The sequence below is a fragment of the Alnus glutinosa genome, chromosome 1 (genome assembly GCF_958979055.1).
Source record: "Alnus glutinosa chromosome 1, dhAlnGlut1.1, whole genome shotgun sequence".
NCBI lineage: Eukaryota > Viridiplantae > Streptophyta > Magnoliopsida > Fagales > Betulaceae > Alnus > Alnus glutinosa.
This window is the reverse complement of record NC_084886.1, coordinates 42,817,539-42,841,697: the sequence shown is the minus strand read 5'-3', so window position 1 is coordinate 42,841,697 and position 24,159 is coordinate 42,817,539. Positions and strand designations below refer to the sequence as shown.

Sequence of the window (24,159 nt, the reverse complement as noted above, 5' to 3'; positions counted from 1 at the left end):
TTGCCGGGTTAAGATATGCACAGTGGGTGCAGGGAGAATGAGGCATGCGCATCACCGTGACACAATGCAAGGGTCTGTATATTAACTTTTTTAGAGGATTGGCGTTGTTATAAAGAAACAGGATTTTTTTTTTTTTTTTTTTTTTAAAGATCAATAATCTAAATTTAATTTTTTTTATTAAAAAAAAATCAATCAAATCTTAAACCATTGAAAAAATTACAAAAAATCTTTTATTTTACAACACTTAAGCCAACTTGGGATAAAAAAAATATTAAAAATTACATTCTCATCTCATTTCTATAATTCTATATACTAAGTTGACGCAATAGTGTTTGTTAGTTTTTAATTTTTGAAAAAATTGGACAAACCTTTCTTGAACTACAATGTAATTTACGATATCTTCATTTCATTGAAACAATGTCTTTCAAATTACTAGAAAATTGCAGTGTACCCGTTTTCGTAGTACAAAAAGACAAAAATATTCTTAAAATTTATTTAAAAAGACAAAATTTCTTATAAATTCAAAAAAAAAAAAAAAAAGGCAACCCACTGTGGCCGGTGAATCTTGTGTGAAGACCCAAAGTTTATTATCATTATTTGAATTTTTTTTATTATGGGTACTTTTATCATTTTTAGAATAGAAGGGATACATTGCAAATTTTTTGGTAATTTAGAGGGACATTATTTCAATCAATAGTTTAGAGGAAGGAAGTTGCAAATTGTCTATTAGTTTGTAGGGAATATACATACTTTTTCCTCTTCCTTTTTTAAAAAAAAAAAAAAGAAAAAAAGAACCGATATAAGAGTTGATGAGTACCCATCAACCCATAAGAAGTAAGTAGGATAGAGAGTAGAGTATAATATTTAGTTTAACCCTAAGGCATTGAAAATATAATGGCGAGGGCATTATAAACCTAAGCTTGTGCACACAAAAGAAGTGTACTGAACCAGTAATTTTAAAAGAGGTTGACACCTAAAACTGGGCCACCTATTAAGGGGCCCATCTGTCTTGATTGGCGCATTGCGAGCCCAGTTGAAGTGGGGTTGAGTTGGATGTTTAATAATGGAAGGCGGCCCAATTTTTAGTTACCCCCAACTTGGAAATTTAAACTATCAGACCTCGGACCAAATCAGAAAAAGCCAAAATTGACAATGATTTCATGCACCTTGGACGTCAGCTTAAAATATTGGATTTAAATATGAAGGAAAATCAGATCAGAAAAGTCCAATACTTTTTTTATCATTAAAATCCACCTAAAGTAGAGATAGAGATGATAGTTAGGTCCACGCTTGGCCATATCTATATATATTTAAACGGAAAGTGAATGCAATTAAACAAAATTATTATTATAAATCAACTCAACTTTAGAAAAACCAACGACGGACTTGACATATTCACTGTTATTGTCCCAACGACCTCTTAATACTTAATAGTAAGTAAGTCGGGACATCTCGAAATAAGCACCAAATTTTTCAAGTTTTGAATTAATTCACCTGTAGCAGTAGCCCCCACAAAGAAATCACTTGGAAATAACATCTGCGGGGTCTAGCTACAATTTACAACAACATATTGGTCCCCGATTCGAATCCACAGCTACCCAAATTGCTGTGTGTATATTTTATCAGGGCAGCTGAGTCCCACGTGAGCTCTCATCATAGCTGGATTTGAGACCTTTTTCTAAACAAATATTTCGTATATCTTTCCTTTTCTCTTTTCAAGCAAACTTCTCGTACGTGGAAAGACCAAAAACAAATCCATGGTTCAATTCTGAACACTAGATTGATTAGTCAGTGAGGAACATCTGCAAAGTTAACCAGCAGCTACAAATAAAACCATCTAATACCCGAGAAATGCCAAGAAGCACCGGCACGACATATGGCATCAGAAACTGTTGGCATATAACATTAAAGTTTTCATCATAAAAATAAATAGAAGACCAAAGGATCTGATGTTCTTCAGACTTGGTGCCCATAAATTAGAATAAACAACAGTACCTAGCATTGTCACCAAGAATCTACTTGGAATCTAAATGGACAGGTATTCCCTCCTGCTCTCAACCACGACCTTCTTCCTTGTTTCGACATCAACTTTCTCCAGGTCGGAAGCAGTTCCGAGATAACCATAAAAGATCCTTTTTTTCTCTGCCGTCTTCTCGTCCACCTGGATAAGGTTTGGGTTCTTCTCGTCATCCCTGCCAAATGACACTGGCTGTAGACGAGCCCAAGCCTTGCGTCCATGATTTTCTTTCTCAAAGAATTCTCCAAACCGCATCGCCTCCTTGAGGCCTGATTGATCACCAGAAAACTTAACCAGGGTTATACCCAGGTGACCCTCTCTCCCATACAAAGACTTCGACTTGCCACTCCCAAATCCAAGATCTGAAACACAATGACCAGTGAGGGGAAAAAAATAAAATGCCAAAAGGACTTTGTTGTTTCATAAGTTGAGTGCACTACAAAGACTCAAGGGTAACCACGTGTTATTGAACTTAATGATAATGGATCACAATACAAGGCAATTTCCATAATCACCAACCAACGGTTTCAGATCCTCCACAGAAGAAATCCAAAGGCCGCAGACTATTATTAATCTCTTGCTAAATAAATTCTTGCTGGATGGCTACAGGTTAGATGTCAAAATACTCTCACAAAGTGTAAGCAAAAATCATGTCTAGAATGCATATAATGGTATGAAAAATAAAAAATAAAAAAGCATATGGACAAAAATGCAGGCTCAATCATCACTACCACCAGATGATATTACGAGATGGGTCGCGAACACAATATTTAAGTACAGGTGAAAAATATACGCATCGAAAAATTCCTAACTAGAAAGAGAAGGGAGAAAGAGGACATGCAAATCAAGGCATCATAAAGCACAAAGGTACAGTAAAACATAATAAGACCCTATAATACAAAGGAACGACCATTAAACACGTGATAATAACCATTTTGTAATGAGTTGTCAGCAAACATGATGTAACATGAGGAACCAGCAATCCAATTTCTCAAGTTAGAATGATTAAAATAGAATTTAGAAACCAAAAGTGGGTTCCACCTGAACAAAGAAATCTAATTGGATTGACCAGAACCTTCTGATGCGCGCAGCTTAAACTTCCACATTTTAGCTTTTTCTTTCATTAAGTTAAAAGGAAAATCATAATCTACTTAAGCTAGCAGGCCATTTCATAAAATGGAAGCAGCATCGATATTACCTTAATCCCATGGTATGAGACCCAAAACATTCAAGTTCCATCTAGCTTTCATAACACAATTGCAACTATATTAGATACATTAAAATTAATAGTTCTGTATCACATTTCATAACTTCTCCGAAGCAATTCTGTTTTTTTGGCTAAAAGCTCGTTTCCAAAACCTCTTCAACTTTTCTTGACTCGTATAAAACTACTAAAAATAAAGCACTAATTCCAAACATCAAAACAAATGCTGCTAGTGAAATTACATTAACTCCTTTCACTTGGGAGTAAATCTCCAATTTCAATTTTCAGATGCAAAAACAATAAAAAACATAAACATAAACATAAAACAAAAACGAAAAACCAAGTTATCTGCCACAAAATTCCCAGTATGAAATATGAATCACAGTAAAAGTCAGATTATCAAAGCCAGGCATGATAATAAGTAGATGCTAAGCAATACTTGGAGAGATTGAAGTTGGTGGACCAACCAAATCCAGAGATATATCAAGATATTATGGAACTCAGCAGACACAAATGGATGCTTTCAACCATGATCTTAATACCATTTCCTGTTAAAGAATAGAAGTACAACCACAACCAATCATGTGGATATAACGCCTAAAAAGCATACACAAGCTGGTCCAAACCCACTTAAACCAGTGACTTCGAGTTTGGGGGTTTGTGCTCTGGATTGACTAAGTCTACTGAACGAACATGCCAGAATGGCTAATTCATCTAATGCAAACCCACATGGCCGGGAGAGGGGCACAAAGGGAAACCGGAAAAAAAAGGAGATTGTCTAATCTTACTAGCAATTGACATAGTAGCAACCATAAAAGGGACCGGGACCGGGAACCTGCACCTGTTTGCTCTCAATCATTAATAACATTCACGAGCTCATGATCTGGGTTTGGGGAAACCCTCACCTATAGAACACGAATTTTATATATTTAGGGAGTTGTTTTCTCTTTTTTTTCCTTTTCTTTTCTTTTTTTTTTTTTTTTTTTTTTCTGGGGGGGCGGGGAGCAATGTCAGTGACTTCCACATATGAGGACAACAGAACCATTTAATTTCAACAAGCTCGCAACTTTCTAGACTGGACGCAGAGATCAGTAACTTATTCATCCATATTCAAAAGTACGTTTTTAAACAACTTAGCACAGCTCAGGAAAAAAAAAAAATCTTAACTCTGATAACAATACAAGACCGGATAAAAAAAAAATCGAGATCCATGCAACCAAGTACTTCAAGACCAGATAGCAAGCTAAACAGCAAGAGACCCAACCCTCACAAGCAAATTATCAAAGACAGCAATCTTAACCCTGATAAAAATTCTTAGGCTTGGTCCGTGACACCCCGAAAAATTAGTCCCATATTGGGAAGATGAACTGACCACATGGAGTGGGTAGATTATTTCTTATTAAGTAAAAGGATTTCATTAAAAACCAAAGGACACACCCAAGTACAAAAGAAGTATTTAAGAAAAACACCTAAAAAAGAAAAGAGAGAGAGAGAGAGAGAGAGATAAAAAAAAAAAAAAAAAGTCACGAAGACTAGAAATTTGCAAATAATCATATGCAGCTATCCATTGAAAAAGGGTATGGAAAAATAAGGCCCTTAGTTTCGCCACCATCCTGTCACTGCCTGCCTTCAAAGCTCTAGTCATTTCTCTCTTCAAATGCAACACATCAAACTGAACGGGATCATTTTCAACAAAGGTTCACTTTGAGAATTACCAATATTCCTTCTCCAACAAGTGAGGAGATCCTTCACCTGACGAGGCATGACCCGCGCTAAGCTGAAAAGACCATTTTTCGCTTTCTTAAGTTGTCCACTGTAAAGTGGCAGACCAAGCGAAGAAAGCCACTCTGAACGAGGCTCTACTCCACCAAATACACCTCCAAGAGAAAGGGTTGCTATCATGGGGGATTAAGACATTATAGAACAATTTTACATCGAGCAGTCCTTTCTTGGAAGGGTTCTATCAAAGCTAGTCAACACCATCCAATTCTAGCTTAATGGAATACAATTGATCAAGAACGAGGAAATAATTTCGGCTCTCAATCATGCACCACTCTAACAAAATTTACGTCTCACTTAGGAGAGCCATTAGAGAGCTGAAGATAATCACCCATGAAAGCATCCCCAATGCAAGAAATGCTATACAACTCTGGAAACACTTCCTCAGGGGGTTGTTCCCCACCCTGCGCATCATGCCAAAAACTAATCTTGGAGTTGTCACCCACCTTAAAACTAGAACTAGAAAACTCCTCCCACCCCTTCCTAATGAATTTCAAGAGCCCCACCCCATGAGACCCAAAAACTTCATTACAGCACCACCCACCCCACTAACTGCCATATTTCACGTCCACTACCTTTCTCCAGAGAGCCTCTCTCTCATAGGCGTAACGCCATAACTACTTTCCTAGAAGGGCTCGTTGAACAAGAGCTAATTCCAAACCCAAAAAACCCCCCCTCAAAGATTGGAGAACATACCTTCGGCCAACTTACCTGATGGAATTTGACCTCTTAACCCATACCTCCCCACAAGAAATCTCGTTGTAGCTTCTCAATTTGATTGGCAACGCTAGCCGGGAGGGGAAACGACGACAAGTAGGTTGGCAAGTTAGATAAGGTGCCCTTGATTAAGGTAATCCTACCCGGCTAGCAAAACAACATGTAGGTCAACAAGTTAGATAAGGTGCTCTTGATTAAGGTAATCCTACCCCTTTTAGACAAGTACAACCGCTTCAAGCCAACCAAACAACGCTTGGCCTTCTCAATAATGCCATTCCAAATAAGTTAGCCTTTAAAAGAAGCAACCAACGGAAGACCAAGGTACTTCATAGGCAAAGATGAAACCTTGCAACACAAGATTCTAGCCAAACCTTCTACGTTATTAATCAAACCTACAAAACCAATTCTGACTTAACCAAATTTATCTTCAACCCCGAAACGGCTTCAAAACATAAGAACAAGCAACGCAAATGACGGAGGCGATCTAAGTCTACCCCAAAGAAAATTAAAGTGTCATTCGCAAACAGACGATGAGTGATATCAAACCCACCAACATTCCATATCCCCACAAAAAAGCCAGACAACAAACCCCCACTCACTACAGCAGAAATCATCCTACCAAAGCTTCCATCACAATGACAAACAACAGTGGAGACAAAGGGTCCCCCTGTCTCAAGCCCAGGAGCTACTAAAAAATCGACGGGGGTGTCGTTCACCAAAAAAAAAAAAAAAAAGGCACCAAAGGGATACAATGAGCTATTCATGTGCACCATTTCCCCCTAAAACCACTCCTCCTTAGCATGTACAACAAAAAATCTCAATTAACATGATCATAAGCTTTTTCTAAGTCCCAATTTGCATAGCACACCCGGCTCCCCAGATTTTATTATACCATCAAGGCATTCAATAGTTTTTTTTTTGATAAGTCATCAAGGCATTCAATAGTAATAAGAAGAAGATCTAGGATCTACCTTCCTCGGATGAAAGCATTCTGCGACTTAGAAATAATCTTCTCCAATACCATCTTTACCTTGTTAGCTAGAACCTTGGCAATAATTTTGTAAATGCCACTCACTAGATTAATCCAACGAAAATCTTAACAATCAACAGACCCATAAATCTTTGGAATGAGAGCAACAAATGTAGCATTAGACTCCTTTCAAACTTACCTCTAGCATGGAAGTCACGAAAGACCTTCATGATGTCTTCTTTTAAAACATCCTAGCAAGCTTAGAAGAACACCATAGTGTTAAGTGAGACTAACTTTATAAGTGATTCTAGGGAACTCAAATTACTTGACTAATCCAATTGGACTCATTGGAGTGATAGCGCAAATGCAGCTAGCACTTTTCTTGGATCGTTACAAATAATATCAAAGTAACCTAGTAACACCACATGGCACTGAGGCACTGCATGATATGGGCCCTAACAATGACATCATGGATTTGAGTAGAGGAGAATGTCTGGAACGTTAATTCCACATTGGAAAAATGAATTGTCTACATAGAGTAGATAGATTATAAAGGAGTTCATGGGTGCTAAGTCCTAAATTGGTTCCTTACTAAATGAGATTGAGCTTTATAAGAGATTCTAAGGAGCTTCAATTGAAATTTGATGAATCATTTTGGAATAATAGCGGAAATATATTTTTTTTATTAAACTTATCCAAAAAAAAAAACATTTGCACTATTACTTCAAAAGGACAAGCATTTTCCCTAGTCATTACATGGTCTTTAATAAAGAATGAGCTCAGACCCCAACCAAGTACCTCCTTGAGCCTTAGATTAGTAGTAAATCCCAGTTGCCTCGCATAAGCTCCACTTGACACAAGCCTCAGCCATAATCACCTCCAACCATACATTAACAACTATAGAGTCCACTAACCAACCATATTGCCGCCACCCACTTATCATAAATTACACCTCTCTACATTTCCCTACTAATTATTGAATACCTAGTGCCTCCCTCTACCCATAAGGCACCCCTTATTACACTGGGAGTATACCAAGAAAACACCAAGTTAGAAAGAAAAAGCGAGCGAGAAAATCGGGAAAAGAAAAAGAAAAATGATGGACATAAACCGTAGTCCAAAAATACAAAGAATGGTAGAACGAGGAAAGAATCTCTTCGAAGGTACTTTCTAAGTCATCAAAGCTCCTAGAGAATTGAGCTTACTAAAAAGAACAAATTTTAAATTTATAATAATAATAATAATTTTTTTGATAAGTAATAATAATAATAATAAAACCCTTTTTCCTGAACATTGAATCACATGAAACTATAAATGGGGAATCGGTAATATAGTAATATTGCATTGCGATTCCTTAAAATAACTCAACCCCAAAATATTGTTGTGTTTGTCTACAGATAATTCGACAACCCATAGAAGTGAGCTTCTAATTGCCTTGAACTAACCAGCCTAACCAAGAAGAAGCCCTCGCCTTATTCAAAAAAAAAAACTAGTCATGAAAAACAAGTATACAGTGGTAAGCGTGAGCATAACAAAGATTCAGATTCAGGTAAATCTCTGTTAAAGCTAAAATAAAAAAGGAGGCCATGACAAAAGATGTACACCCGTGCATGAAAGTAAGAAAAGTTACATCAGCGAAGGAGAGCAATTGAAGTGGTTGGACAAGACCAAGGACAAAACCTTCTTGATAAACAATGATTATGGATCATGGCAATCATGAAATGCACATCAGAAGGGTGTTCACTATGAGAAACTATATATCTACCAACAATTCAAGTCTAAATACCAGCAAAGACGAGCATTCAAAGAAAAATTAATATACAAAAGTAGTTAGACTGATGAATAGTCATTTAAGCAGTAAGACTAAATACCAAAAATGAAGTGCCCTGACACCCATCAAAAATTACCATGCGAGTCAAATTGAATTTGACTAAAATGTAATACAATAGCAAACAATGATGCAATGCAGAAATTTTGCATCTTAACGATGTGCTCTGGCAGAATCTTCAAATATAAGTTTCAACACACTCTCCACTACATCCCACTCCTGACCCCCAAAGCACCCTCTCTTTTAAGCCATCATATAGAAACACAATTGACCAAAGACTCAAATCACAATCATCTGTAAGGGAACCCAGTTAGAGGTTCCCAAGCAAGCATATCTGCAACAAAGCTAAAAATGTTACTCTTCCCAAATGAACAATGCTATAATTGACCAACTCAACTGAGCTAATTGTTACTACCCATATTATAAAAGCAAAGACTAATAGGAACCGAAGTACACAAAAAGAAACTTTGACGTCACAAAACAGCATAAAAAACGGAATGGTATGACCAACTCAACTGAGCTATTGTAACTACCCGCATTATAAAAAGCAAAGATTAATACGAACCGAAGTACCAAAAGGAAAATTTGACGCCACAAACAGCATAAAAAACAGAAGAATGGTAAACCACCCCCAAAAAAAACTAGAAGACGAAGAAAGATTACAGGTCAAAACAGACAAGCAGAAAAATGGGCTCTACCAAATAACAAGTATGAGGCAAAATAACTCTTCCAGAGACAAATGGACTATACACACAAATGAATTGAGTATCAATGAGATTACAAAAATGAAGTATCAGAGACTAACAAAAAATTGAAGTTGGAGGTTGCTGTAGAACGAATAAATAAAAAGTGAATTAGAAAAGGGAAAATAAATATATATACACTCGACCAGGCCTTAATCCTAACTTCCTAGGGTCAAATACATGTTTCCTATTCTGTCATTTAGCTCTATATATGGCCATTTCCAATAATGACAAAAACTGCCGTGTAACAAAAAAGCTCTCCGCTACATATCACTAAGTTCCAGAATAAAAGGCTCCTCAAAATCAAATTAGTCCATCATTAGAAGGGTGGCATGAAAATTAAACTAGAGGGGTTTGCATGCAACTATGCCCTAGAACTCTCCCTTATACACTCCAATTACCCTTTGAAATGATTTAAACCTTTCTCAGAGGAGATGGGTGGGCTGGGGATCATGAGAATGGGGATGACAAATAGTGGCGTATATTGAGGGTTTTACAATAAATTTTTAACATGGTGCTCTTTAACTGAGACAACAGAGCAAGGTCTACTTGAGAAATAGATGGAGCATACCCAAAAGGGTTGGTTCGGTGTAATATAATAGATACCCATCAGGAACTAGTAAAACTAATCATGAAAATCATAAGCATTTTGCTATAAATGGTGACTCACAACTAAAACCAGATGCATGCATCTGATCTAGATAACCAAAGGCCAACCTTTTGGCAAGGACATTTTGATACAAATAGGACAAAAATGACAAAGGAATGAAAGGGCACTTTATACCTCTAATTTTACTATCCATTGCTTTGTTTCCCAAACCTTCCATGCGCCCCTCTTTACTCTTTCCAGTGATTGTATTTTGGATGATCACCACAGGTGGCCATATAATCAGATCATCCTGGTTTGCTGTTGCTTCATCAGCAGATAGAAACTGATATGTCTTTGAGTTATCAGGAGGCATTGAGTAGTTCCACCCCATTAAAACACACAGAGCTTTGTGTAAGCCCAAGTGATCCAATCGCAAGTCAGCATTATCTGAGTTGTAAGTGTGCATTATGAGACCATGCATGTCCGGAAAATCTTTAGAAGACCTGAAATTATGCATATCAAGGGCATTGAAGAATATAATTCAGGTTTTCCTTACAGATATCAGTGTGTGCCTAAATGTTTGATAAGGGGAATGAAGGCAATGCATTCACCAGGGAATAAGTGAAAATTTCAGATATCAAGACTACACAATAGCATTGAGTAGAGCTAGATAACAAGCATCAACTATATCAGTTGTATCATAGGACAACAGTATATAACAATGAAGTTGTTCCATTGTGTACAAAACAATTACTCCACTAGATAATTACAGATGAGTTTAGTTCTATCATGTGGAAAGATTCCAATGTCTCCTTTTGATTTTAATTTGCGGTGATGCCACCATTTTCTTCAATGACTCAAATCTGATGTGATGGATTGGTGCCTCCAAATTATAAAAACGGAAGTGGAACAATTAACTACCTAGGGACCTCAAAATGCACACCAATTTAGCTACACAATCAAGTTTCACCAACCTTTCAACCTAAAAGCATGGCACCATTGGCCTTGACCCTAAGAAAAGTATCAATTAGTATTTTTTTTTTTTTTTTTGATAAGTAATTTAAAATTCAATAAAAAGCGCAGAGGGGCGCAACCCTAATATACGGGAAGTATACAAGAGAGCCCCTAAACGGGAGGAACAACTAATAAATTAAGAAAGTCTACAAAAGTAGAAACACCTAGGTGGCAAAGATGGGGTGCTATCCATAGATATAGCGTGTTAAGAAGACGCTTCCTTAATACTACCATTACAGTCTCGACATCTTCAAAAAGTCTCGCATTCCGCTCCCTTCAAATGCTCCACAACACACAGTGAGGAGCTAAACGCCAAACATTTTTTGCTAGGCCATGCCCTCGAGAAGCACCCCACGTAGTCAACAAACCCAGCACCGATTGTGGCATGACCCATTCAATTCCAAATAAAGAAAACATAAAACTCCAAAGCTCACGGGCGGTGTCGCAATGAAGTAACAGATGATCAATAGACTCCCCCTTCTTTTTACACATACAACACCACTCAATAACCACAATATTCCTCTTTCGCAGATTGTCATGAGTTAAAATTTTACCTAAAGCTGCAGACCATACAAAGAACGCCACCCTTGTCGGAGCCTTAGCACACCATATATTCTTCCACGGGAAAGATGGACCTTCTTTCCTACTAAGTGCTTCATAATATGACCTTACTTCAAAATAGCTCCTTGTAGAGAGGTTTCAAACTAACTTGTCACCCTCTCCTTGTCGAATCGGAGTGGAGTACAACCGCTCGAAGAAAGAGAGCACCATCTCCATCTCCCAGTCTTGGAGTTGCCGCGTAAAGAGAACATTCCAATGAATATTGCCATTATGAACCGCCATATTATCTACCACCATTGCCGCTTTGTTCCTCACAAGACTATACAGAACTGGAAAACAAAGCTTCAAAGGTCTCTCCCCACACCACCGATCATGCCAGAAACTGATATATGACCCATCCCCTACCACAAACCGAACATAATTGCAAAACTTCTCCCACCCTTTCCTGATATATTTCCAAACCCCTACTCCATAGGAACCCGACACCTCAATAGAGCACCACCCACCCTTTAGGCTCCCAAATTTGGCGTTAATCACCAAACGCCATAAAGCCTCTCTCTCCCTACCATATCTCCACAACCATTTACCCAAAAGAGCTTGGTTAAACTGGCTGAGGTTGTGAACTCCCAACCCACCTGAATGCAACGGAGTACATATCCTGTTCCATTTCACTAAATGAAATTTGGCCTCATCCCCTATGCCACCCCATAGGAAATCCCTCTGGATTTTTTCAAAACGGTTAGCCACCCTCAAAGGAATAGGGAACAGTGACAAGAGATACGTGGGGAGATTGGACAGCGTGCTCTTAATAAGAGTCAACCGTCCACCCTTTGACAAATACATACGCTTCCAACCAGCCAGCTTCCTTTCCATTTTCTCAACCACCCCTTTCCAAGTAAGAACGGACTTGTAAGAGGCACCCAAAGGCATACCCAAATACGTCATAGGCAAAGATCCAACCCGACAACCCATAAGATGGGCCAACCCTTCAACATCCTCCACCTCACCAATAGGAACAATTTCTGATTTTCTTAAATTGATCCTTAATCCCGAAACTGCCTCAAAACAAAGAAAAATGCACCTTAGATGTCGAATTTGTTCTTCTTGCGCTCCACAAAAAATCAACGTATCATCAGCAAACAATAAATGATTCACTACTATTGCCTCTGACTCTCTATGTCCCACAATAAAACCTGTCATCGAACCCTGCTCCACCGCAGCAGCCAGCATCCGGCTCAAAGCCTCCATAACCACCACAAATAATAAAGGCGACAAAGGATCACCTTGTCGCAACCCGCGAGAGCTAGTAAAGAAACCCGCCGGAGTTCCATTGACAAGGATGGAGAATCTCACCGTAGAGATACAAAAACGAATCCAAGCTCTCCATTTCTCCCCAAAGCCACAACGTTGTAATAAGTAAAGTAAGAAGTCCCAATTCACATGATCATAGGCCTTTTCCAAATCCAACTTACACAACAACCCAGAATCCCCTGAACGGATTTGACTATCCACACATTCATTAGCAATAAGCACTGAATCCAAGATTTGTCGACCACCAATGAACGCATTTTGGGTGTTTGAAATAATCTTACCCAAAACTGATTTAAACCTGTTCGCAAGGACTTTGAAAATAATCTTGTAAATTCCCCCAATAAGACTGATAGGTCGAAAGTCACTCACATCCACAGCATCATTCTTCTTTGGAATCAGAGAGACAAAAGTAGCATTGAAACTCTTTCCAAACTTGCCTCGAGAGTGAAAATCTGCAAAAACAGCCATAATGTCATGCTTTAAGATATCCCAACACTTCTGAAAAAAAGCCATAGTGAAACCGTCGGGGCCCGGAGCCTTGTCTCCATTGAAATCTCTGATGACATCCCACACCTCCTTCTCCTCAAACCCTCTCTCTAGCCAGCTACTCTCATCTTCATCAATTGAAAGAAAAGAAAGGCCCTCTACCCTTGGCCGCCAAGAACAATTCTCAACATACAAGTTTTTGTAAAATTGAACTATATGCTCCTGAATCTCCCTTGGATTATTGGAGATTTCACCATCTATAGTATATAAGGTCAAGTCCTTCTTCAGCTCATTGGCTTGCTCTGAAGGTAGACGCTTCCCTTGGAAGAGTATGTGGCGGACTCAAACCCCTTCGATGGCGGCTTTTTTTGCGTAGTCAACAACCCTAGGCAAAATCCTTACTATGGACAATCTCAAGAAGATGCATATCATCATTGTGGACAATCTTCTAGGCACGCTTGCTCCTTCCTTCCCCTGCTAGCGATGGCGCGTGAAGGCGCATCCCGCTAGTGTCTCATTTGGTTCATTTCTTCTTGGTGCGTCAGTCGGGTTGTCTCTGTTTGTTCTTCTCCGAGTTCGCTTGGTGATGGGTTCTAGTTGGCGGTACCGAGGGTTCGTTTTGTGCGTATGGTTCTAGGGTGTCTCCTCTTCTAGCTCTTTAGATTTGCATCAAATGGAGCGGTGCTTCTCTATGGAAGCCAAACGTTTTTCCTTTTCAGCGAAGGCTGAAGTGCCGGAATTGCGCTTGGAGGAGAGGAGAAAGGGGTTCTACGTGTTCATATTTTTGGGTCTTCAAGGTTCAGCTTGGCTGTTGGCTTCTGTAGAGGAGGCTTTGAAGGTTTCAACGAAGGAATTCGTCAAGTACTTCCGGGAGGATGTGAAAGTATTGATGTTTCGAGGGGGTGAGAACAAGTCCGGCCGCTACCTAGAGGTGGAAGTCTTCGCTGAGGGTGGTCGAAAAGGGGCTATTTGGCTCCTTGAAGGCCGTGAAGGTTGGGGCTGGGCTCGGGTTGCGGGGGTACTGCGGAAGATGATCAATTTCCTCGATCCTAAGGATCAGACGATGGGTTCTGAGGCATCTTCCTTGAAGGTGACTCAGATAAGGGGTCTCTCTTCCAGTCGATTGGGCGAGTCTCCTCCATCGTATGCAGCAGTGGTTCGGGGGGAAGTTGTCTCTCATGGCACAAATGCTGGGTTGCGGGGTTCGGATGAAGAACTGCATGGGTTGGACCTATTTCTAGAATCGTGGTGTAGGGTGGTCGAAGACGGGAGATTGGCAGTGAATTCCTTTGACCTGGAGGAGCAACCGCACAGCTCGACGGAGAAGTCCACGCCTCCAGTATGGTCAGAGAGCTCTTCGTTTGATCCACTGGACAAAGGTTTACTTCGTCGTCCGCTGGGTAAGAAGAAGATGCATGTTGTTTACTCTGTATGAGGTCCAGCTCATTTGAATTCAAATTTGCGTACGTGGACCAAGATGCTCCTCGGCTTTAAAATGGCTATGGGCAGGGTTCTTGAGAATCTTCTAGGACGGTTTGCTAGGTCCGGTTCAGGTCTCAAACGGAAAGGGTTTTGGTTGGATCGCTTCTTGCCGAAGATCAAAACCAAAGCATCTTTCCAGACAAAAACTTTGGCGGATGCAGGTCCGGTGTCGACGGTCGTTTTGGGGTGCTCTCTTCGGCCAGAGACGACATCGTCGACAGACTCTGGGTTGATTCCGGGTTTGTCTTCTTCCGAGGGTGGGTCTAGCTGTCAGAAACTTGTTCCAGCTGGAGATGTGGGTATGGGTCCGATGGAGATTCAGCCGGAGAATTCGTTGGGGACAAAATCTGGGGTGGCTCTGTGGTTGTCATCTTCTGGGAGTGTGTCGAGCCATCTGCCTCTCGATCCAACAGCTGGATCCGTCACGCTGCCTTCCCCTTACGTTTTTCTCCCCTTGCCGGCTCCGAAGTTGCTGCCTCCAATGACCCTGGATGTCCCTTAGGCTCCGGCAAGGCCTACAGTGGGTTCTGGCTCCTACGATGCTTCTATCCTTCTCTCTAGCAACTCAGTTGGTATTGGTGATGGGTTGACTCAACCTTTGTTCCATTTTCCTTCTCTCTCAAGGGTGGCTAAGTTGGGTGAGAAGATTCATTCTTCTCTCCCCACGCTACAGGCTACAGTCCACTAAACCTTTCCAGAGATACTACCGGAAGGCTAAGGATCTCAGGGAAGGTCACTCAGTGAAGTGGAATGAGGGGTTGTTAGCAGATTCCCTGGCAGCTTCGAAGACGCCTATCTATTTTGCTAAAAAGGAAGTAGTTGCAATGCCTCTAGTGAAGAATTTTGCGGTTTCCTTCGGAAGGGGTTCCTCGACCCTCGCCCGGCTACGATAGCCCCTACCGCGTCTCAGGAGGTCAAGGATGTTGGGATGATAGGGCTTCACTCCCCCCCGGGATGTCGCATCATTCCTTCATCCATAGAGGGCAATGGTTTTTCTCAATCTCAGGAATGGCTTGTCGAGTTTGATCTTCATGGGGAGATGGTTGTTTGGGAGAAGGATGATTTTTGGGATGGGTTGCCCTTAGATTGGACGTTGGACAGGGCTCATGGCGAGGAGTCTGGCAATCCTAGATGCCATGGAAGATGAATTCCATCGGGACAAAATGATAGCGCGCCAAAAGACCAAAGGAAAGAGGGAGCTTTTGAATTTGAAAAGTTCCATTAATTACAACGATGCAAGCGCTCCCTCTAGGCGCGGGAAAAGCAAGGCTCTCATGTAGTAGGGTTTTGTGCCTTCGTGGGTTTTGAGGTTTTCGGGTTTTAGGGCTTAACTCCTTGTGGGTTTTGTTGGGTTCTTTTGTGAGCTGTTCTCGGGTGCTGCTTTTAGGCTTTAGGGTTTTGTTGAATGCTTTTTGTGGGTTGAATTTGGTTGTTCTTGTGTATACTCCTTATGTATTTAGAGGTGCCTTACGCTTTTTCTAATAATATTTTTCTTACTTATAAAAAAAAAATCATTGTGGATAGATGTTGCTTGTGCAAGAGTGATGAGGAATCTGTGGACCACCTTCTTCTTCACTATGATGTGGCTTACGCTCTGTAGAATAACATTTTTACTCGTTTTAGTATGTCTTGGGTTATGCCTATAAGAGTTATCAACTTGTTTGCTTGTTGGTGGAAGTCTAGAAGGCCGAGAAGTGCTGCGATTTGGAAGATGGTGTCAATCTACATTTTTTAGTGTGTTTGGAAGGAAAGAAATCTTAGGTGTTTTTGAGGATTTGGAGAGTTCCATGGAGGATATTTTAGCTTCATTTTTTCATACACTGTATCTTTAGACGATGGCGTTTTTGTCCCCACTGTCAATTAGCTTTGCTGATTTCCTTGTTCATTTTTCTTTTCCTAGTTAGGTGTTTCCTTTTTTATACTTCCAGTGTACTTAAGGGCTCCTTACGCTTTCAATAAGACTAAGTTTACTTATAAAAATAAATAAGGCCAACGTCAGAAAAACATATATCATCATTCTTATAGACAAGACATTGTTTCCAATCAAAATGAAAAAGAAAAAAGAAAAACAATACAGTGCCATGCCATCCATAAGTTAACAGTATCTAAGTGAATGTAACATATACAAAGCTGACAAACTTATGTACCATAAGTTCTTAACTACTGCCAGATAAACTATTGAATACACCAGCACATTTTCCCCCTTTTTGTTTCTTAATAATGAATGTGCAGTATCTTTCAAAAGACTCAGCACCATAGTATGATTTCAACATTCTTGTTCCCTATAAAAATGTTTAGTGATCGTAGGAATACGACTTGGGATAGTTGATAGTTTTGTGAAAATAAAATCAGCTTAAGGACGGGATTGCAGCCTATTATTTCTGTCGTATCCAAAAATGAAAACAAAGGGCAATCAGCTTGAAGCAGCAGTATGTAATGGCAGGGAAATTAACAGAAGAAGAAGGTGCATAACTGAACCTATGTTTCTGTAAGTAATAACACATAGTGTAGACAGCAATCAGAAACCCTCTAAGTCAAACATAAAAGCAAAAGATCTTAAACTCTAAATTAAAACAGATTAGCTGTTTAACAGGACGACGCACTAATCTTTATATAATATTCCATATCTTATGCTCTACAGTGCAACCTCTCACTTCCAATAGACGCTCATTTCTCATTCTATCCTCTTTGGTTGCCAATTATTCATCTTAGATCCTCATTTCATATACTGTCACGTTTTCAACATGTGGATGCCATATAATGACTAGTATAAATCAGGTAACAAAATTTTAAACCTTTAACACACATCGTCTATGACCACATGACACAATGAAGCACATATCCACTTAGAAAATCTAGCAATTCTAGGTCATCTCATTGTTCAATATCCTCTTCCTCACAAATAGTCAAACTGCAATTACAAAAGAACAAACCCACCGGGCACAGGGAAGCAGAAACTCTTGCACATGTACTCAAGCAACATTCCACTGAATGAGTCATAACGTAAAGAGATAAAGCTAACCGCAAGACGAGTTAACTAATTAATTTCGGTCTTCCAGCATGTGCTATAATAACATTGCATACATAGAGAGACAGATGCACACACAAAGAGACATTGATACAAATACAAGTGACACAGTATATACGTAGTGGATACCGCCAACCAAATGCATGAAGGCCAACCATTCAAACGGATTGCTACACAAGACAACACCCACATTCCAGACGGAGAACAATACAAGTATCAGTTGGAAGTGACGTTACACTATAAGCCACCTATCTGACAACTGACTACAGTGGGCATCGGCCAATTGGAGATGTTTCAGTACAAAATATAGAGATGGTAACCCCTAAATATGCATCTAATCTATTAACGAGAGAAAAAAGATAGGCCAGACGCATCTGTCTTCTAAATCAACCAAAAAACATAAAAGATGAGCAGTTTGAGAACTAATTCATAATCAGAAAGGACACAAGCTGAATCCAATGAAAAACTTATTAGCCACTGTGCATCCCATTGGCTAAATTACATGCTACAAATTAAAATTTAAAACTGGAAGTAAGAGATGATGCCATCAAGAAGGCATGACTCCAATGCATTGGAACACATCAGAAAACAAGATCAATGGCTACTGCCAGTGATTAAAATTCAGACATCTGAACACATTTGCATACAGACTCACACTGAACTGTCAAGCATACAATTTAACACACCGAATTACTAATGAACATTCAAGAAATTAGCTTTCCCAATCTATCAATCTTACTAAAGCACCAAACTTGAGTGCACAAGCTTCTTTTCATGTGTATCCTGCATCACAGGTTCCAAAATAATCAGGCCTGCTAACATTTTGAAAGTATAAATCAGTGCAAGTTGTGTCCCCAGACAACAGCAGTTGGCCATCACCTTTGTTGCAAAAATTAACAAGTTGGCTAGCACCATATAGATTACCAACTTGAACCATAAGCAGGTCCCTATTCACTAGCATTTACAGATTCACACATTCTACACCACATAATCAGATAAAGGCCCTAAAAATTAGGTCATAAGCATCGTACAACTCGTATGCCAAGGCATAAACAGATCACTTCTAACGATTAAAAAAGAGAGTAGAGACCTGATCTAACTAAACAATAAGTGTAAAAAAAGCACATGGAGAGATAATGCCTTAATCCTAATCCCAACCAACTGAATAATCAATAATGCATCCACAACGACTGCAATATAAATACACATACATAAAGTTATTGTGATATGAGAAATGTTTGGTTTCATTCTTTTGCACATCTCTTGTCCATCTCCATATAAGAAATGTGCAAATCCACTATTGAATCTATAGATTCCACGGATTAAAATGGTGCCATAGATTCAATGGTGGATTTGTAAAAGAAATGTACAAGAGAATGACACTAAACACATCTCTTGTATTTTTTAGATGGCAGGATTGTAATAAGTATACCCAGAGAGGGTATATCAGTCTATTATATTATTTCCCACACACACACAGTACAATAGTGAGAGGTGGAGCAGAGATTTTCTAAATACCAATTTTCTTTCTCAATTCTTTCCTTTTTCTCTCCAAACCCTAATATTTTCAGTGACCATATGCACCTGCTTTTCTAATAGGAAACTACTTTGCTCTATATCCACTGTAAAAGAAACTGAATACATCATCCAAACTAGATGCTGATCCACACACAGACACTGTTAATGTGATCATATCCACCAACCTTTCTAATTTTTTATGATTAAATCAATTAATTAGAAAGCGCAAAGGGGCACAACCCAAATACATAGGAAGTATACAAAAAAGACACCAATTAGGGAGAAAAAGAAGAACACATGCCTGCATCATCAAAACTAGAGAATGATCCAGCAGGAGAAAAGCATATATAACATCAAACGAGCAAGTATATGGTCAAACTTTTACAGCACAAAGAGAAGATTGACAATATTCAGGCACAAAAGAACCAATGACACGGATTATAGCAATCCTGGATTCGCAGGGAATGATATTTCTTCTTGGTTCCTTGAACCAATAACACTTTCTTAGAACAAATCAAAATTCATTATTACCCACTTCGTCTACGTTACATCTACTTTGAACTATTGGAGATAGAACGTTAGGAATCTAATTCAAATAAACACAACATAATGGAAGCAAGCTTTTCCAGATACTTGGTCCATGATTATGTTAAAACCCCAAATAAAAGTCTAACTAATCAAACAACTAAAGGACCATCAGAAATATAAAAATCCAGCTAAAAAATGGAATAATACATATAAGAATAGATCATACAACCAGCTTCTTCAATTGTATAAACAGACCAAACCAAGATATGAGAGATGAGAAACCTTCTTGCAGAAGCATTATGAACAGCTGACACCTAATAACAATCTGATGTTCAGGCACAGAAGCAAGAAGCAGCATCACACACCTAAATTCAACTCTCATATTGGGCAAACAGTAGTCTCAAAGGTCATGCGAAGCATAAATTTACTAGGGAAAGAACCAAAAGGTTATATCAGGAAATGTAACCAATTAGGAACAAAACCTCCTTGACAAAGTTGATCATGAAGAAATAAGACATAAGGAAGTACAGGCTTCCTTAACAAGCTGATCTTAGGGAAAGAACCAAAAAATTATATCAGGAAATGCAACAAATTAGGAATAAAGGACCTCCTCGACAAAGCTGATCATCGAGAAATAAGATATAAGTAAAGGCTTTCTTAACAAGCCGATCCTGCAGAAATAAGAGGTAATTCTTTCATGACAAAGCAAATAAGCAAGACTAGTCTTCAAGACAAACAAACAAACAAAAAAGTGAGATGTACTATTCAATTCTAAGTGCGCACCATGTGTGCACACATGCATCTTAAGCATAGTGTGAAATGCAACTCTCAGCAATACCCACGAAGTGCATTCATAAACTGTAGGCAATGACCAATTTTAACCATCTAAGGTGAAGTGTGATCCTCAAGGCTCAAAGTACACTATGAAGTCCTATATGTACGCCGGTAGGGTAATATGATCCTCCAAAGCCCTCTTTTTGACACAACATCCTAGGATAATAATAGTTGACAAACTTGCCAATACACAATTTGACATTGTAACTGGACCAACCATAAATCAAACAGCTCACTTATGAATATACTAATCCCTAAATCAACCTACACACTCAAGATTTCTAAATAATTGCAGAAGGTGTCGGAGGAGGATTAGATAGAGGGGCAAGCATCTCTGTTTCCAGAAGTCATGCCTGGTGTTTTATGGTTCGATGGGTCTGCTTCGACTAGGTCAAAGCTGTCAGATGACGTCCAAGGTCCCATTTTGCTTACGAAGAAGCTGTGTACACCAGTAGGTATGGATACTCTAAACTCTTATGCAGGCCAGGGACCTAAGCCCTTTTAGTTTTATAACCGCAAGTCCAAGGCCAAGAGGTAGGGCTGTATTCGAGCTGAGCTGAGCTTGGGGCTGCCGAATTCAGCTCGAATACATAGAATAGGGGCTCAAACTCGGCTCGAGCCCAGTTTTGAAGGGTTGTTCAAATTCGGCTTGTTAAGAGCCTAGCCAAGCTCAAACTCGGCTAGCTTAACAAGCCAAGCCTCTAATCGAGCTCGAGCGGCTCGAGCTCGATTGGAGTTTTACAATATTTTTTACTTCAAAAAAAAAATTATTAAAATTCAGTACAATTTTAACTTTGATTTATATATATATATATATATATATATATATATATATATATATATAGACACACACACACACACACGAACGAGCTAACGATTCGAGCCAAACGAATCGAGTCGAACTTGTGTACGAGTATGTCTCATTTAATATACAAGCTGATTATTGTATTCACGAACGACTCATTTATTTTTCGAACCGAGACCAAATCGAGTTTAAACGAGCCGAGTTCATGATCAGCTAGGCTCATCTAACACCCCTACCAAGAGGGCTTCGAAGTTGGATGTTGGTCTTCTTGTGGGAGAGAATTTGTTGGTAAGTAGTACCCCTTTGATCGACGGCCAGAGCATGTCTTTTGGACTTGTCTCAGCGGTGCCTAAGGTCACAAAGGAGGATATTTTGGTCCCGGCGTTATCCACTGACGTGATCCGGCATGGTGGGTCTATTCCGATGAAGTCAAAGCTGTCTGAAGACGCCAGTGGATATATTTTGCTCCCGCCAAGGCTGATGTTGCCGGATTTGCTTTCGGATTCCTTTCAGTAACCCTCTTCTTCTTTGGGTGCCTTTCGGTTCCATGGGCTGAATCTGGCTAGGTTGCTATGGTGGCCTCCTTTCCCTCACAGTGGCATGTCTCAACTCTTGCCGAGGTTGACATTGCCATTTGGCCTTGATACATCTGTGGTTGACATTGCTTTCTCTCCTCTAATTGAGCATTCAATTTTGGGTGAGGATTGGAAGGGAGGAGATCAGCAAGAGGAACAATGCAATGGGTTGGCTGGGGCTGCTGAGAATGGAAAGGTGGATGAGAATCTCGACTACTCTAAGACAGTGCAATGTGCGAAGGTGTTGTATCCCTTTCTGGGGATCTCTTGTGGGGGTAATGAGAAAAAGCTTTGGATCTTTTGACAGAGTTGGAAGAGAAACAAGGTCATGAGGTTTTGGTTTCCCCTTCTAAACCAAAAGGGAGAAAGGAGCTTAAAAACTTCGAGTGTTCTATCAATTCAAAAGAATAATTAATTGTGGATTAGGTAAAACATGAAATCAATCACAGTACCACATTTTCAACACCTATTTCAAATCTCCTTGCCATCAGTCAAGTTAACTTATCTTGACAACAACAACAAAAAGCACACAGAAACCAGATCTATATCAAACTTGATGAACACCTTTGACAGTTCTTTATATCTCGCAACAATCACCTATGCATAGACAGGCACAGAATGCATTTGACTTTTTCAACACTCAGCTCAACAATATGTTAAGATACTCCAAAACAAATCCTTTTTCATAATGTAATACGCGAAACAAGTCACATACGAGTATGGAACACTTACCAAATAGCCATTCTCAGTTCACACACAAAAGAAATAAAAATAAAATAAAAGTTCCCTTAAACTTTCTCCATCTACCCATTTGGCACAACTCTTGTTGATAGGTCAAATGAACATGGTACCAATGTATGAAGTGATAAGTTACACAGACGCTGATGTCATTATATTGCAATGAGCGATTATATTGCAAAGAGTAGTTAAAAGCGCACACAGTAAGAAATATTTGCCTAAGGTCAACTAATGCAGTGTCTCCTAATAACCTATCCATTTAATTTCAGGCAAGCAAATTAGAAAGAAACAAAAGAAAACCGCAAGAAACACATCAAAGCCCGAGATAATCAGACCTGCCACAAACAATGCATTGAAGCCGCCCATGCTTCCCTTCCTCCAAGTAATTCTTCCTCTGACCCGCATTCTCATTCACCAACTTCGCAAACCGAAGAAACGCCTTCTTCAACGCGTTCTGATCAACCTCGAGGTGCTTAAGACCCACACTCTCACCACCACCGCCCCCGCCACCAACCCTCATATACTTAAAGGTCCTATACTCATCACCCCGGCCAAAAGCCCCACTGGTTCCGGCCAAAACCTCGCGGCCTGGGCCCGCCGGAAACCCATTCGGATTGTACTGCCTCTGCTTCGCGAACTCGTCCTTCTCGTCGCCCTCCCCGTACTTCCTCTTCATCGACCCCTCGCCGGGCCCTCGCCCGTCGAGCCCTAGCGAGTTCCAGTAATCCTGATGCCTAGTGAACCCTCCAGGGCTCACCGGCGCCGGGAACCGCTTGTCGAATTCGGGCCGTGCCGGAAAGAACCGGCCAGCAGGGTCCACGGGAGTGAAATCATGGTAATCCAGCGGGAGAGCGAAATACGACCGGACGGTATCGTCGGCGAGGACGATGGTCCGGCGCTCGAGCATGTGGAACCCGTAGATCGGCGGAGGCGGTGGACCCAGGGCTGCGGGGTCCGGGAACGGAAACGTAGCTCCGGGAGATGGGACCGGACCTGGACCGGAGCGAGGGGTTGGGTTCTGGGCGGGGCTCTGAGTAGGTCCGGGTTTCGGGGATGGGTTGGATGGGGGTTTGTTGTGTTTCGGGTCGCCGGGTTTTCTTGTCTGGTCGGAGGGAGGGTTGTTGGATTCCCAGCGGGATTTTCGGTGAGAGGAGGAGGCTGACGATGAAGGGGGCTTATGCGACGCGCTTTTGTTATGGTTACCTCCGGCCATCGGCGCCTGAGGAGCTGTTTTTTTTTTTTTTTTTTGGCAGAATATGTGTGAGTTAGCGGAGAGGAGGAGACTGAAAGTCTGAGAGAGAAGAATAAATAAGGTCGTCTTCTTTTGAACAGTTTAGTAGTTTACGTCTTGGAGCGTTGGATGGACGGACTGGAACCAAGTTGAAGATCCACAGCCGTTCGATCATGAGTATAGGAGAAAGTTACAGTAAAG

At 40.2% G+C, this 24,159-nt stretch overlaps 1 protein-coding gene across 1 annotated transcript; it reads right to left on the bottom strand.

The window, feature by feature from the left end:
• Positions 1-1,810: 1,810 nt before the first annotated feature.
• Positions 1,811-24,010, bottom strand: LOC133882550 (uncharacterized). Its single transcript, XM_062321755.1, has 3 exons — positions 23,063-24,010; positions 10,043-10,350; positions 1,811-2,379 (listed from the first exon to the last, which is right to left on the bottom strand). The coding sequence occupies exons 1-3, from the start codon at positions 23,938-23,940 to the stop codon at positions 2,027-2,029; spliced, it is 1,539 nt and encodes a 512-aa protein (XP_062177739.1). The 5' UTR covers positions 23,941-24,010; the 3' UTR covers positions 1,811-2,026.
• Between the last annotated feature and the right edge of the window lie 149 nt (positions 24,011-24,159).

Coding starts and splice junctions, on each gene's coding strand:
- LOC133882550 (XM_062321755.1), bottom strand. CDS start 23,940: ATGGCCGGAGGTAACCATAACAAAAGCGCGTCGCATAAGCCCCCTTCA. Junction 10,351..23,062: donor CAATGCATTGTTTGTGGCAG/GTCTGATTATCT, acceptor GCATAATTTCAG/GTCTTCTAAAGATTTTCCGG. Junction 2,380..10,042: donor AATGGATAGTAAAATTAGAG/GTATAAAGTGCC, acceptor ATTGTGTTTCAG/ATCTTGGATTTGGGAGTGGC.